Source organism: Camelus bactrianus, chromosome 7 (assembly GCF_048773025.1).
Source record: "Camelus bactrianus isolate YW-2024 breed Bactrian camel chromosome 7, ASM4877302v1, whole genome shotgun sequence".
In the NCBI taxonomy this organism is placed as follows: Eukaryota; Metazoa; Chordata; class Mammalia; order Artiodactyla; family Camelidae; genus Camelus; species Camelus bactrianus.
In genome coordinates this window covers 12441092-12455671 of record NC_133545.1, presented here as the reverse complement: position 1 = coordinate 12455671, position 14580 = coordinate 12441092, and the positions used below count along the sequence as shown (strand labels likewise).

The window sequence follows — 14580 nt, the reverse complement described above, 5'->3', positions numbered from 1 at the left end:
AAAGACCACTAGGAAAGTTATGTGGGAAGTGGGATTGCAGGGAGGGTGGGTGAGAAAATGAACTATATTACACTGGGCTGCTGGCAGGACATCCTAATGATGGCCAGGCAATTTAAGATTGGAAAATGAGTAATAAATTGGGGCTAGAGAGAACAATTTGGTAGTCATCAGGAGATTTTTTAAAAATATGAAAAAGAGAACTTTGTAAAAAAAAATTACTGGGAACTTGAACAGACAAAATTAAACATTAACCAAGTTCTACCTCCCACTTATCAGGTACTACATGAGAGGATTTTCTAAAATGATTAGAAGGTAGTCCTGACTTTCCAGAATTTTCCAGATGGGTGAAGACTAAAAACAGTATGAACAAAAATGTCTGGAACACAGATGAAACAGTTTTGTCTAGAGAGCTTTCCTGGGATTGAGGATTAGGAGGAAAAGGGAAAATCAAAACGGAGAGAAACAGAATTCAAAGAATGAGAAGGTAGTTAACGACATCTAAAGTAAAGAACGGAGACTGCCAGCTTTGATCAGAAAGCAATGGGGGGGGGTAGCCTCAATAAAAATTTAAGATTAGAAGCTTAAAAAGCTGAAAGGGGAAGATGGAAGTTGTCTTCAAATATATCAAGAGAGAAAAAATACATATATATCTATATCTTTGTTGCTTTGGAAGGAAGAATTAAGACTGATGGAAGAAACTAAGATTTTTACCCAGTAAAACAAATTTTCTAACAATGAGAGCAATCCAACAATGGAACGGCCTTACGGGAGAGCGTGGCTGGGGTTTGCGTGGGTAGACCACCTGGGTTCACATGGGTAGGTCCCCCGGGTTCACAGGGGTACACTATACATTTGGAGAAGTGGTTACTACTCATAAGAGAAGGGATGGGAGCAGCAAGGTGTGGAAGGGAAGACTGGGGGTCTCAACTGAGGGTTGAAGGACTAGGGGGGAAAGGTGAAGAGAAGCTAATCAAAGGGCGTGGGATTTAGAGTGAGGCTTAGGCACCCATTCCTGTGCGAGACAGAATTGCCCAAGTGGAGAAACTCCAGATGGGCCTGATCCTTCAGTAAAGCAGGTGGGGCCATCACCAGTGGTGACAGGAGGCTGGGGGGTGGGCGGGGGGGACACCAAGGACTTCCAAGAGCCGGGAGGGTTCCAAAACAAACTGATCTGAAGTAATAATGAGGTAAAGCACAGGTGGCACTCTGGGCAGACAAGTGCAGCTGGCGGGGTCCCTGGAACTTTGTCTCCCCCTGCTGAGTCAAGAGGTATGAGCGGCCTGAGATGCGGAAAGGATCCCAACGGGAAAGAACTGTTTCTTTGGGGAGGGTGGAGGGAGGAAAATATAAATGTTGATACAAAAATCGCCTTATAAATTAGATCCTGCAGCAATGAAGTAAGCTGCTTGTGCCAAAGCCCACTAGCAGATGGACGTGGGAGGGGGCAGCAAGGGGCATCCCCGTGGGCCACTCTTGCCGGCTTTTTCTCTAAAAGGCTCTTCTCTTAAGTAACCCATCTCTTTATCCAGAGGCTGTTTCAACAGCCTCGAAGTGATTGCAGCGACCAGGAGTAGGGGGTGGAGGTTGGGGGCTCTGCTCTTAATTAGGGGCCTTTCCTTCAGCCAGGACACAGGCTTGTTTTGAATTTCAAAAGCTCTGTTAAATGACTTATATTCCCTACAAGAGCCTACTCACAGAATCATCTTTACAGGAACCCACCTAGTAGCGCAAATGAGGATGAAACCTGTCTCAGGACGATGGGGCTGTTTGGGGAAGGGTCTCTCTGCTGCCTCTGCTTTAGTCACTGCTCCTTCACCTCCCAGGCTCACTCTCTTGGCTCCAGAGTGGTCTCGATTTTATAACCCCATTAACATCTTCATTCCATGCAACAGAGACAAGTTATCTATACTGTTTCTTAGGCACTGTTTTTTAATGGAAATCCACAGCAACGGTTAGGTTCCTGAAACTTTCTATGGTGAGCGTAGGAAAACAAACAAAATGCTAAATAAATAAGCAAATGCCTGTGCACACATTTAGGCCTGTGGTATCCTGGTGTCACTCTTTAGGGCATGATAACTATTAAGCAAGGTGAAGATCTTTGAAGTCCTCAGATGAAAGGTTTTACCTAAATACAATTATCCCATTAAAACCCAGAATGTTCCCATCAAACAGGTAGCCTTTTTATCAGCATTTCACTTATGATGAAGTTATAAGCTGACAACTTCTTTGTATCAGAGGACTTAAAATGGTTTCAAATGATTTTGCTACTTTTTATCTCATTTCTGAAAGGGCAAAAAGGAAAAATAAGTTATTTCTTTCATCAGAGGACAACAGCAGGCAGTAAAAAGCTGACTAATGGCATTTGGGAAGCAAAACTCTCATTCAAAGTTAATTAAACGTGCATTAGACAGAAGGGGAAGAGCAGGGACCTTGGTCAAGAGGGAAGAGGAGACGTGGCTCAGGTCGGTACATGACATGATAACCTCCACCAATTCCCAGGGGCCCTGGAGGAGGGAAGACTCACAATACAACAGTCTGTCAGGTCCTCCTGAGCCTCAGACAGAAGGACCAGGAAAGAGGGAAGAGGTGTTCTTTAAAAAGGCAAACCTGGAGCAGAAGGCACTGCAGAGAGGGGCCGTGGGGGCGCTTGGTCCAGCAGCAGGGGCAAGGCTGGAGGCAGTCATACGACAAAGCTTCACAGCATCTGACAGGCCTGCTCACCTGCGGGACGCTGGTGCTGACGACAAAAGCATTTGCACAACGTACACCTTGGAAGTAAGCCTAGGATAAGATTAAAGTCAAATGAGAAGAGGCCGTGTGGCAACACAGAAAAAACACTGACGTGAAGTCAGAAGACCTGGGTCCTGATTTAGTACTGCTCTCATTTATTAGAGGTGCGACCCTGGGCAAATCCCTGAGCCTCCGTTCTCTAATCTAAGGAATAGAACCACGGGCCCTCCTACCTCCACAGATGCGGTGGGGACAAAAGAGGGTAGTAGGTGGGAGGGCACTTTTTAAAGTCGTGTGCACACATTAAGTGTTGTCTAGTGATTATGGGAAGACACCACTGGGGGCTCAAGCACAGAATTCTCTTTCCAGTATTAGCGTTGACGTATGTGTACATATCTCTGTATGTGCATGTGTATGTACAGTTAAATGTAACAGTTACATACACTTACAGTCACCTATAATTACCTGTAACACATGTATAACCATTTAAGTGATTTGTATTATCTAAGTTTGCACACAGAAATCTCATATCGAATCTGATTTATTCTGGATGTATGCTGAAACAAACCTGGTTATCAGAAACGACTGGGGCACTTAAGGAAAAGTGAAAGGAAGACGAGCCTGAGCCTGAAAGTACAGAGGTCACGCGGGAAGGTAAACCGGCTGCCTTGACTCGGTGGCTGCTGCGACCTTGGACATGGAGCCAACTCTTTCATGCTCACAATTTAATGCAGGAAATGCTAACTTAACCAGGGACAACCAGAGAACGAAATAAGGCAGTAAAATCACTCAGCCCGGGCGGACTGCGTGGTCTACCTGTTAACAGCTCTGAAGTTCAAAGAAAGGAAAGAGCGTTAGTTGTGGGGTGATGAGGAAAAGCTCCGTGGAGGTGAGGCGGCAGGAGCTGAGAGGCACGGACAGAACTGGAAGGAAGAGGGCAGTCCAGGCAAAAACACGTGGCAGGAATAAGGACAGCAAGCTGAAAAGCACGGGGTTCGTTCTGCAGCAGTAAGTTCACTGTTCCCTGTGGCCGGCTGAGCTCACCCAGAGAGCTGACAGGTCTGAGAGCCCAAGGAGAGGAGAATGTGCTCTCTGCCAGGCGGCCTGGCCGCATAAGCTGGCCATTTGCTGCAGGAGCACTTAAAGAAGAGGAAGGGCCACCTGCGGCGTTGGGGAGCCACACCCCACCCTGCCCACCCTCCACTCTCCCATTTTCCTTCCACCTTTTCCTTCCACCTTTTCCAACACGATCAACATTTACTCGGTACCAACCATGCAAGGAACTATGCATTGGAGAAAAAGACCGATTATCTCCTTGGGGACTTATATATAAAAACAAGTAAGACAGAAACAGCTAGGCACCAAATAAGTAATACTGATGTTAAGTAACAAAAAAGGCGAGACGGTGGAGGGCTAGCAAGGCTGGCTGGGAAAAGGACCCTTGGACTAGACGGTGCTGGGCCAAACCTTGAAGGAAAACTTAAGTTTCAAAAGCAAAGAGTTAAAAAAGGGGGTATTACAGACAAGAAGGTAAGGAAGGAGGAAAAAAAACACTGACAACACTGCTGAATGGTACACTTAAAATGGCTAAGATGGTACATTTTATATTATGTGTATTGTATCACAATTAAACATTTTTTAATTAAAAATAAAACAGGTGCTTCCTGAAAAAAAAAAAAAGACAAAAAGATATGTGCATTTTGATCTAGGGAAAGGGTAAATAGCTTTCAAAGACTCAAAAGGGTTTGTGACTCAGAAAACATGAAAACCATTCAGGTCAGTAATTGGCAGAGTGGTCTGTGTGGGGATGGGAGGAGGGCTGAGGTTATGTAAGTTGAGCCTGTTTCCCTTGAGACTTGCTGTTAACTAAACACCAGACAGCATTATATAAATTGATGCCACATCTCTCTTTAGTGGCTTCTTATTCACTAAGTACTAAACGGAGCTATTATTAGATGATGAGAACAGCTTGTCTGGGAAAGCCGGTGACACCTACTGTAGGAAAGGAACTAGCAGAGGGTGAACAGAGAGGAGACCCCAGTAAAAGACAGGTGGTTAAGAAGATTCAATCCATTAAAATGCCACAGAAGCCAAAGAGGAGAAGTCCTGGGAAAGATGAAGTGGTTACCGGTGTCAAGTGTAAGAGGTTTAAAAAAGGTAAGGATGAAAAAAAATCTCTGAATTCGAGGACCTTCAGCTGCACGGTTTCTGTAAGGTGATGCAAAAAATGTAAAAGGTTAAGGATAAGATATCCAAACTAGGACACCTGGAGAGCAAAGGGATATGCTATAATTATGATACGTTAATTATGTCAGAACATCAGGCATAAACCAGAACTGTCCTGGGCGAACAGACACACAGTTACCCAGTCGAGGAGGAAGTCAGTAGCGCTGCCAGGAAGGGAGCAGACACCATCTGTTAACTCAGAGGGTTTGGATGTGAAGAGGAAAACAGGACCTAAGTCAGAAGAACTAACAGGGACAAGAAAAGTCTTTATCAGTTACCTGTGTGGGAGGAGGGAGGACTTCTGGGGTTTTAAAGGGGGAGGGAAGGAGGGAATGGGAGCCTCTTCTATCCTCCATCCCGCTGAACGTCAAGACACACACAGAGGGCCCTTTTCGTGTGTCCGTGTTGACTGTGGGACACTGGTCCTCCAGGAAGCAGTGAGGAATAGAATAAGTAGAAGTGGAGAGGAGCCTTTTTCCTTTGAAACTATATGGAAGGAAGGGAAAAAAACCCACCGTATGACAAGGAAAGGTAGGCCAGAGCACTGTATTTCAACCCAGAAAGTATCAGAGGTTGAGCTGTCAGAGAAGAATCCTTTTCCAAATTAGCCTTCACTGTGTGGCCTTTTCTTCCAGGGGAAAAAAGGAAAAAGTGAAGTTAACTCTTAGGAGTTCTTTAAGGCTAATTTGTACATGGACTGCTAGGACCACAAGAGGAGATATACTTCCTATTATTCTGCAAGATACAGTGCAAGGTATAATTACATTCAGTGCTGAGCAGTTATTTTACTTATAATTTCATTTCAGGTATAGCTTACAGTCTACAGAGAGATCAGGGGGACACTCACCCAGCTAAGTTTAAAGTGGGCAAGAAAACAATGGTTGGGGTCAGGATACGAAGATGTGACCATGGGATACAAAGATGCGGGAGAGGAACCTCTCTCAGCCAAATGTCAGAAAGAGGCTAAGTATCAAAATGGGGTTCATCTACAGAAAATTCTTAAATTACAATCAGGCAACTCATCCAACCCGAGCACAATCTTACACAAAGGGGAAGGCAAGGCTTCCACAGAATGCAACAGAAACGGGGCCATCCCAGCACCGAGAAGGGGAGAACCTGTGGTCTGGCAACCCCGCAGCATCAGTGAGTGGTCACTAGGGAACGCTCAACAGCAGGAAATCGCGAGGCGTGAATCACATGCTACGTCGCGGAGCTCAGAGCACACACAAAGTAACCAGATGGACAGATATTTATTATAAAAGTCAGTTTATTTTCCCTTTTTGTGTTTCATTTTCCCTTTTTGTCAGTAATGAGCAATTAACTGATTGGCAGTCTGCTTGATTAAATAACATTAACAAGTTCATAAACACATCACATTTCAGAGTATAAAGCAAGAGGTTGAAAAATATTTCCTAACCTAATGCAAATTAGGCAGCCCTCAAAATTGCACATTTTTTGCCTGTTCATTTATATAATTTAAAATATATATATACACAGAATAACCTTAAAATATTGATAATTAGTACAGAATTCACAGCCTTGAGGACACGTACGCTACAAACTTCTAAAGAATGGACACCTAGACACCCCTCAGGCCCAGTAATCCATTAATGTGATTCAGTGTCACACGCTTAACGTTTACAGGGCCTGAAGGTCTATCCTTTTATTCTAATTCTAGTCTCCTGCTGAGGTTAACTCAAGGAACCCGGTTGTGGCAGAGATCAATCCTCTGAAAACAGGAAGCCAAGCAGCTTCCTAGTGGATCCTGAAGTCCCAGAGAACAAGTCTGGGGCTGAGTACTTCAGTCATAAGTTACACACTGGAATGTTCACAGCTGATGTACCGTATGGTCCTTAAGAGGAAGACTAAGAGCTTCCAGGAGTCAGGGACAGCTCTGAATGCAGACAGAGGAGAAGCTGACAACAATTTGAAGATACGTCTGCTTCTGGAGCTGAATGACCTCAGAGCAGATCCAGAGTGACGGAGCCAATCAGCATGTAGTATGACTTTTCCCACCGCAGTTAACAAAGGGATCCTCTGTCCCAGGCAGGCTTATGCTGGATCCAGCTGGAGCACTTGATCAGGATTTGGTGCTTCAAAGATGAACCACTCTCTGCAAACTCATTCCCAAAGCAAAATGCAGCCATCCTTTCTATTCATGGAGCACATATGTCGTCGATAGAAGCCGCGCATGACTGCCTCGCGGTCACTCAGCTTTCCAGGCTGGAGAACAAGGGTCCAAGCCCAATGTAGCATTCAGCGCTGAAGGCATACACCGCCACAGGCCAGCAAAGACCCTGGAAGAGTCCTAGGCCATTCAGTACGTTTGTGAAACAACGATAAAAATCATTAACAGTGATTGCTGTAGTGTAGAAAAACCTCCCAGCCTTCAGTCCGGTCAGCATCTCAGGTGGCTGACACTGCTGAAAGAGGCTTGACAATCCGAGGCTACGCTGGAGCTCCTAAGACCACCCCACAATAGGGTGGATTAGAAATTACCGTCCTGGCGTGTCTCCTGTTGTTCTTTTGTGGGCATCCGTCACTCACTCAATATGCGAGCTTGTCGTCTTTGCAAAAGAGAGCCTATTTCCCTCACTATTAGTGGTGAAATAAATAGAACTGTACAACTTGTCTGTGAAGAGAAAAAAGCATTAAATATGCAGCGACAATTTAATCAATTCTGATACAGCATCGTGTTTTGAACGTAATAATCAATCTGGACAATTACATTCATTTTTGACTTCGTACAAAGATAACTCAATCTTTAATGAATTAGAAAATGATTTTGAAAGTTATAATTAATATTACAAAATACTTAACGTTACATTACAGTCTCCAAAAAAAGAACTGAGGTACACAAATTACATAATTCGCTACAGGTAGAGCAGAAAATTGATACTGGAGCTCATATTTAAAACAGTATTTCTTCTGATAGTTCAGTTTTCTTTCTATTACAACTTCTAGTATGATCATACCAGCAGGTTCATCAGGAAATATTTCCCTCTACTTAGCATGGATATCAGAAGTAAAACAGAATTATATGGACCAGTCTTTAACAGTCAGAAGGCAGCGGTTAGGCAGAAGAAAGCATCCTTTGTGACAGCAGAGTACGTAAGCCTTAAGGCAGCTCCAGGGAATTCCAGCGCTGAGCTATCCCCAAGGCTCCTTGAACAAGGCTGGAGGAGAGTATCTGGACGTGGGGTGATGGAAGCTGCATCCAATTAGGATGCCCTAGATTTAGGAACAGGATACTAAATGCATCCCCTGGTGGACGAAGCCATCATCAGACTCTCTAGTAGTGGACCTGTCTCGAGCACTGTCTCAATACTGTGATAAGAGCATGTCACATGCTTTTTCAACAGAGAGCAATGTTTTAAAAGCAAAAGGCTTTATTCTGTATTGGCTGTTTCCTGGAAAGTAGAGTTTCAGCCAAGAATGTGTAAGGCACAACAGATATTTTCTCAAGAGACTCAAGGTTCATTTCAGAACTTTCACAACAGTGTTAATTATAGCAGTGTTTCTTGTTTAACCCTTTGTGGCTTGGTGTACACTGTAATTTCCTTCAGAATTTCCAAATTATATTTAGCAGATCAAGAGTACCCCAGAAGAGTACCCTGACTAATGCCTGGGGATATATAAGTCTCTCATCATTTTTTCTAGAATTATAAATGACAATACTCACTAGACTCAGGTCAAGGGCAAACTAACAGCCCTTCCCCTCCTTGAAAAAAGGATGTGTCTTTTAGAATAACAACATGTTACTTTTCACAAGAGAATCTATAAAAGCAATCAGCAGTTTTTCTGGTTTAAGAAATGATTTAAGTAAATGCTTTGAACTAATTTTTAAAAATGATAGTTAAAAGAAAAAAAGAAAAGCACACACTTACCATAAGAATGAAAAAGTAGAAAACCCATATCCATCCTAGGTTGTCCTGGATCAGAGACACTAAATACTAAAAGGGAGAAAAGGAATCACAATATAACCCTCTATAAACCAGCAAAATGAAGTAGCTAAACAGTAGATCACACATGGGTCTTCTAGAAAATAAGAAGAGTTAGGATTCGTACAATGTTTCACAGTTTAAGGAACTCTTTCACATATATATGCTCCTATTTAAGCTTTATTGACAACTTTGTTTGGTAAGTGGGCAGAGTCCAAATAAAAAAATTGCATAACAAAAGGCTCAAGTCCAGGAGGTTTATTTTTACTCACTTTGCTATTAAGAGAAAAAGATGAATAGCCTCAAGCCACTTCCGTTTAATCATTCCTTCTTCCAATGAAAGGTACTATAATTGATGCTTTCAAAAATAGTTCGTCGTTTAAGTATACCACTCATTTTTCAATAATGCTATTTGCTCACAGGATTACTGTATGACTTTGACACTCTACAGCATAGTCTTTTCCTTTATTTTCAATTACTGAAATCTATCCAATAGCAATTAACCCATTTTCTTTTTAAAAATTATGGTAAAATACATTTAACATAAAACTTGCCATTTATAACCATCTTTCAGTGCACAACTCAGCAGCATCAAATACATTCATGATGTTACACAATCATCACCACTACCTATTCTCAAAAATTTCCCTCACCCCAAACAGAAACTGTACTATCATTAACTCGGCAATAACTGTCCATGATCCCCCTCTCCTCAGCCCCTGATAACCTCTCATCTGCTTTCTGTCTCTATGAACTTGCCTATTGTAGATATTTCATGTTAAGCGGAATCACACAATATTTGTCCTTTTGCATCTGGCTTATTTCACTTAGCATAATGTTGTTAAGGTTCAACCATGCTGTAGCAAATCAGAACTCTGATTCTGTAGGAATCAGAACTCCATTCCTTTTTATGGCTGAATAATATGCCATAGCATAGGCATACCACATTCTGTTTATCCATTCATCTATCAATGGACACTTGATTTGTTTCCACTTTTTAGCTATTATGAATAATGCTGCAAAAAACATTGGCATACAAATATCTGAATCCTTGTTTTCAATTATTTGGGGGTACAGCATACCTTGGAGTGGAACTGTTGGGTCATATGGTAATTTTACGCTTAATTTGTTGAAGAACCACCACAGTGTTTTCTACAACAGCCATGCGAGTTTACATTCCCACCAGCAATGTTTGGGAATTTCTCCACATCCTCACCAATACTTGTTATTTGGTTTTATTTATAGCCATCCTAATTAGGTATGAAATGGTAGCTCATCTTTTTGATTTGCATTTCCCTAATGACTAAGGACACAGAATCTTTTCAGGTGCTTACTGACCACTGGTATATATCTGTCATGAAGATTTATCCCTATGTTTTCTTTAACTCTTAAAGTTAAAGGTATTTGATCCATTTTGAGTTAATTTTTGTACACAGTGTAACGTAAGGGTCCAAATTCACTATTTTGCAATGTGCATATATAGTTTTCCCAGCACCGTTTGGTGAAGAAACCATGGTGTCATAATCAAATATGCAAACACACTGATCCTATCAATCATTCATTCTACAACCATGCAACAAATATCTGAAGGCCTACTATGTGCCAGGCACTGTTCCCGGTACTGGGGCTACAGTGGAACACAAAATAAATAGAATGCTGCCCTCAGGAAGCTCACATTATAGTGGGAGAGACAGACATTAACAAATAAATATACACTCTATGGCCAGGTGGAGATCAGCATTAAGTGGTTTATCATCCTCAGTACTTGCTCTCTCGCTAACCACCAGCAATCGAACACTGCTGATCTACCCCATTTAGGCAGGGTACCAATCTTTAAGGCCATTAATGACCTAACTGTCAAAACTGCAAGCCTTTTTTCTCCATTCTTTCTCCTGACCTCTCCACATCTATGACCTATCTCAGTAACAACACAGCTCCTCAAATTCTGGCTTTCTGCTTCTTTGACCACAGGGCATCCCCTAAGGTTCTGCCTGTATTTTCTTTCCCCATTAAACATCATATCACTTCCATAGTTTCAACTATTTTATCCATTACAGATGATTCTCAAATCTATATTTCACAAAATTAGCACTCAATGACCTGGAGTAGTGTACCCCAGGAGAGGCAGGGCTCATGACCATCCCAGAGGAGAGATTATCTTTCAGAAGCTGGATTTAAGCAAAAAAGATCAATTTGAATAGTTCTGACTACCTACAGTAGACCAAGCTTAGCCTGGAAGATCTCAAACCTCAGTGTGCATAAGAACCACCAGGAAGGCTTGCTGAAATACAGATTCCCCAGGTTCTGATGCAGTAAGTCTACAGTAAGCTTAGTGTTCTGTCCTTTAATGAGCATCCCAGATGATTCTGCTGTAAGACATTTATGAATTGCCTTTTATTTAATTTTTTTGGAGGGGGTGGTAATTAGGCCTATTTATTCATTTTATCTTTAGAGGAAGTACTGGGGATTGAACCCAGGACCTTGTGCATGCTAAGCATGTGCTCTACCACTTGAACTATATACCCTCCTCTTATGAACTGCCTTTTGAGACACGGTTGTAGGAAGCAGAGAAGGTGCCTCAGGGCAGCTGCAGAGTCCATGGCAATTTCTGGTGGGATCCATTTGAGGACCATGTGCACAGGTGTGTGTTTGGTCGGCGGAGAGGAGGTAGGGCCTGAGTGTCAGGTAGGGGATAATAAGAAGGATGTGTCTCATGGCCTCCTTGGAGTGCCAAGCTCAGGCTGGAAGAGGGGGTGAAGGGCGGGAATGAAGGACCTGTCTTATGAGGTGCTAGCTTACTTCTAGACAGGAAGAATCTGGAAGTAAAAGTGGAAAGAAGGAATTGAAAAATGTAGAGGGACCTTCCATATTAGGTCACATCAGCTGGGCCTCAGAGGAGACTAAAGCCCAGGACTTCCTGTACAGCACACTACAGCGTAAGAGTGCCACCTACTGCGGCCCAGCAGGCTGGTACAAATTCTTCCACCGCTGAACAGCTACTGAACACTCAACGTCAACCCCTCTCCTGCTCTCTCACCTGGCCCACCGCAGCTCCGATGCTCCCCGTCCCATCAACAATCCCTGTGACGGTCGCCAAAGCCTCACTGCTCCCTTGGATCAGCTCCTGACGGCCCAGGTCCGCAGAAATAGCAGAGCTAATCATATTAGAGGGTCCACCGATAAAAAATCCTGAAGTCATAAACAGAACATGTTCTTAGTTAAGATACTATTCGTAACAACACCAGGAATCTACTGAATAAGGCAATCTTGTCCCAATATTTTAATCAGTTTGTTGGAGAAAAATGAAGAGAAGGGGAAAAAATAACCAGCAAAAAATGGAAAACTTCCCCAGACAGTATCATCTTCAAACTAGTTAGCAGCTACTTTTCTGAAATCCCTCTGTGAATTATGTGACCCTACAGTATATTTCATAGAAAGTAAAGATACAGAAAATACAGTGACCACACCTTTCTAATCCTGTGAAGTGTGCATGCACTAACAACTAATTGCACTAGCTTGTCAAATTCCATTACAGCAGAGGTGCCTTGTAGAGCATGTGACTACCCAAATTCAACCAAACATTGAAAAAAAGAGGGAGAAGAGAAAAAGTGACTTAAACGGTGCAGAGGGTTCCACCTGCCACTGCTCTCGGTGCGGCTGTCCAAACTGAGCAGAGGTGGCCCAGGTGAATCTGTTCACGGGGCTGGATCAGCTCCATGTGTCTCATTCAGCAGGAGCAGCTCCCACTGTCTTACAATCTCAAGTTTAAAAATAAGAATTTTTCTAAAACATGGTCCTTAACTGCACTCAATTGCTTTATCTGAGGCTCAAGCAATGAAATACTGGCCAATTCCCACACAGGAGCTATACTGGACGTTTTGAAAGCTAGTGACCTGGTTTCCAGTGTGGTGTCTTCCTAAGCCACTTCCAGAAGTAATAGTAAGAGGGTGGGGCAGCAACCAAAAACCTTAGACAAACTCTGTCAAAAGGGACTGATTCTGTAACAACAGGACTGAGGAGGTCATGTAACAGCAGAGAAATGAGAGTCTGGATGAGGCGTCTTTCCTGTTACCACCTGCGTGCTCTCTAACTAAGGTTTTAGTATTACTCAAATTGAGGGAGAAATCAGGTTCCTTTTTTCCTTTCTGTTTATAGAGGAGCCATCGCCATACCTGTAACAGCCATCAGAAGTGCATTGATGGACTTGTCGTCTGGAGAACCTGTGAGGTCAGACAGACACAGAACAATGATGTGAAGAGCGCATCACACGTGCCTCCACCAAACAGCACACACAGGTCACTCCCGGAGACAACAAAAGACACAGGCTCCATCACCGCCTCCTCCAGCGTTTATCTGGAATGTCCGCCTCTTGCTGGTGCTCAAGCTAATGGGACTCCTAAAAGCTACAGAAAAGCACTACTTCCATCTCAGCAGCATCTTAAGGAACATATACCAAACCTACTAATTACCATCTTTCCTCTTTTGAATCCTTGTCCCTTTTATTGTTTTATTGGCTCTAAGGCTGCCCCTCTGGAGCCTACCCTCGAACAAAGCATATACACTCCCAGGCAAGCTTTTAAACAAACCAACAAAGCAGGGGCGATGCCAGTTTCCTCCGCAACACAAATAAAACTATGTGACGATACTCTTACCAGGCATTTACAGGACAACACAAAGGTCCCATCTGATGCCTTTGTGGCTGGTCTCAACGATCTCCCCAGGGTTGTCACTGACTTAAGGCAAATAAATGCCTTAGTCCTAAGAGATCAGGAAAACGATTAAATTGCAAGGGAATACTCACGACTATATCCAACGAGGGACCCAACTGCCAGGAGCAGACTGAGAGCTAAAACCGGGGCCCTCTTCTGTAACACATCAGAGATGAAGCCTTGCAAAGTTCCACCTTCAAGCACAAAGAGCGCAACCCAATTAAAATCGTTTAAAATTTAGCTCAGCCACCTGACCCTTGCTTCCCACAGACCCACTACCGGCTATCAGGATCCTAACACTGGTCTAGCCAAAAAGATAGCAGACTCTTCTAAAAGGTTTCCTCCATAATTTCCTTTTAGAAAGATTACCTGTTAACCGCCATGATGACTGATGGGGACAGGACGCCACCAGTCAGGCACCAAAACAAGGAAAAATCATTCAAACCACCCCATTCTTCCTTGCTGTTTGCTTTCCCTTCTCAAACCAGCTATGAAGGCTTTTCCTGATTTTTCTGCTTCCTATTTTAAACGATAACGAATTGTGGACTGTGCCTCATAGGCTGATAGTAATAGTGAACACAAATATTCACTAAAATTAAATGCAGCAGTTATGGCTTGGTAATAACTAACAGGTCAGGATGTTTAAAAAGAGGTGATGTGGATCCTTCAAGCAACAAGGTCACACTTAGACACAGTCCTGTTTGGAGTAGTCTAGGAGCAGTGGGACACCTGGCACGTCCTCATCAGACAGCAGGACACAGAAGGATGTTCAGGTCTAACCTCACCTTTGGCTCTGGATCTAAGAACAAAGGCACATGTTCAAATGCTAACAGTGTATCACCTAAGGATACACTGTGCTTTCAGGTGTTCAGGGCACTCTAGTCTTACCAGACTCCTAAAGGTAAACATCACAGAAAGGATATTAAGGTTTTGCCACAGCCATATAAGTAACAGCCACTAAAATGCACTCTGTA

General features: G+C 43.1%; 1 protein-coding gene across 4 annotated transcripts in view; it reads right to left on the bottom strand.

Moving 5' to 3' along the window:
* Positions 1–6205: 6205 nt before the first annotated feature.
* The window catches only part of SLC37A3 (solute carrier family 37 member 3), a 37606-nt gene continuing 29231 nt past the window's right edge, over positions 6206–14580 (bottom strand). For 3 of the 4 annotated variants that reach the window (XM_074366919.1, XM_074366918.1, XM_045510981.2), the window contains 5 exons: positions 13699–13800; positions 13070–13117; positions 11935–12086; positions 8844–8909; positions 6206–7588 (listed from right to left, as the gene is read on the bottom strand). In XM_074366919.1, the coding sequence (XP_074223020.1) occupies positions 7496–7588; positions 8844–8909; positions 11935–12086; positions 13070–13117; positions 13699–13800 (461 nt within the window). In that variant the 3' untranslated portion in view covers positions 6206–7495. The other variant, XM_074366920.1, reaches the window with a different exon arrangement.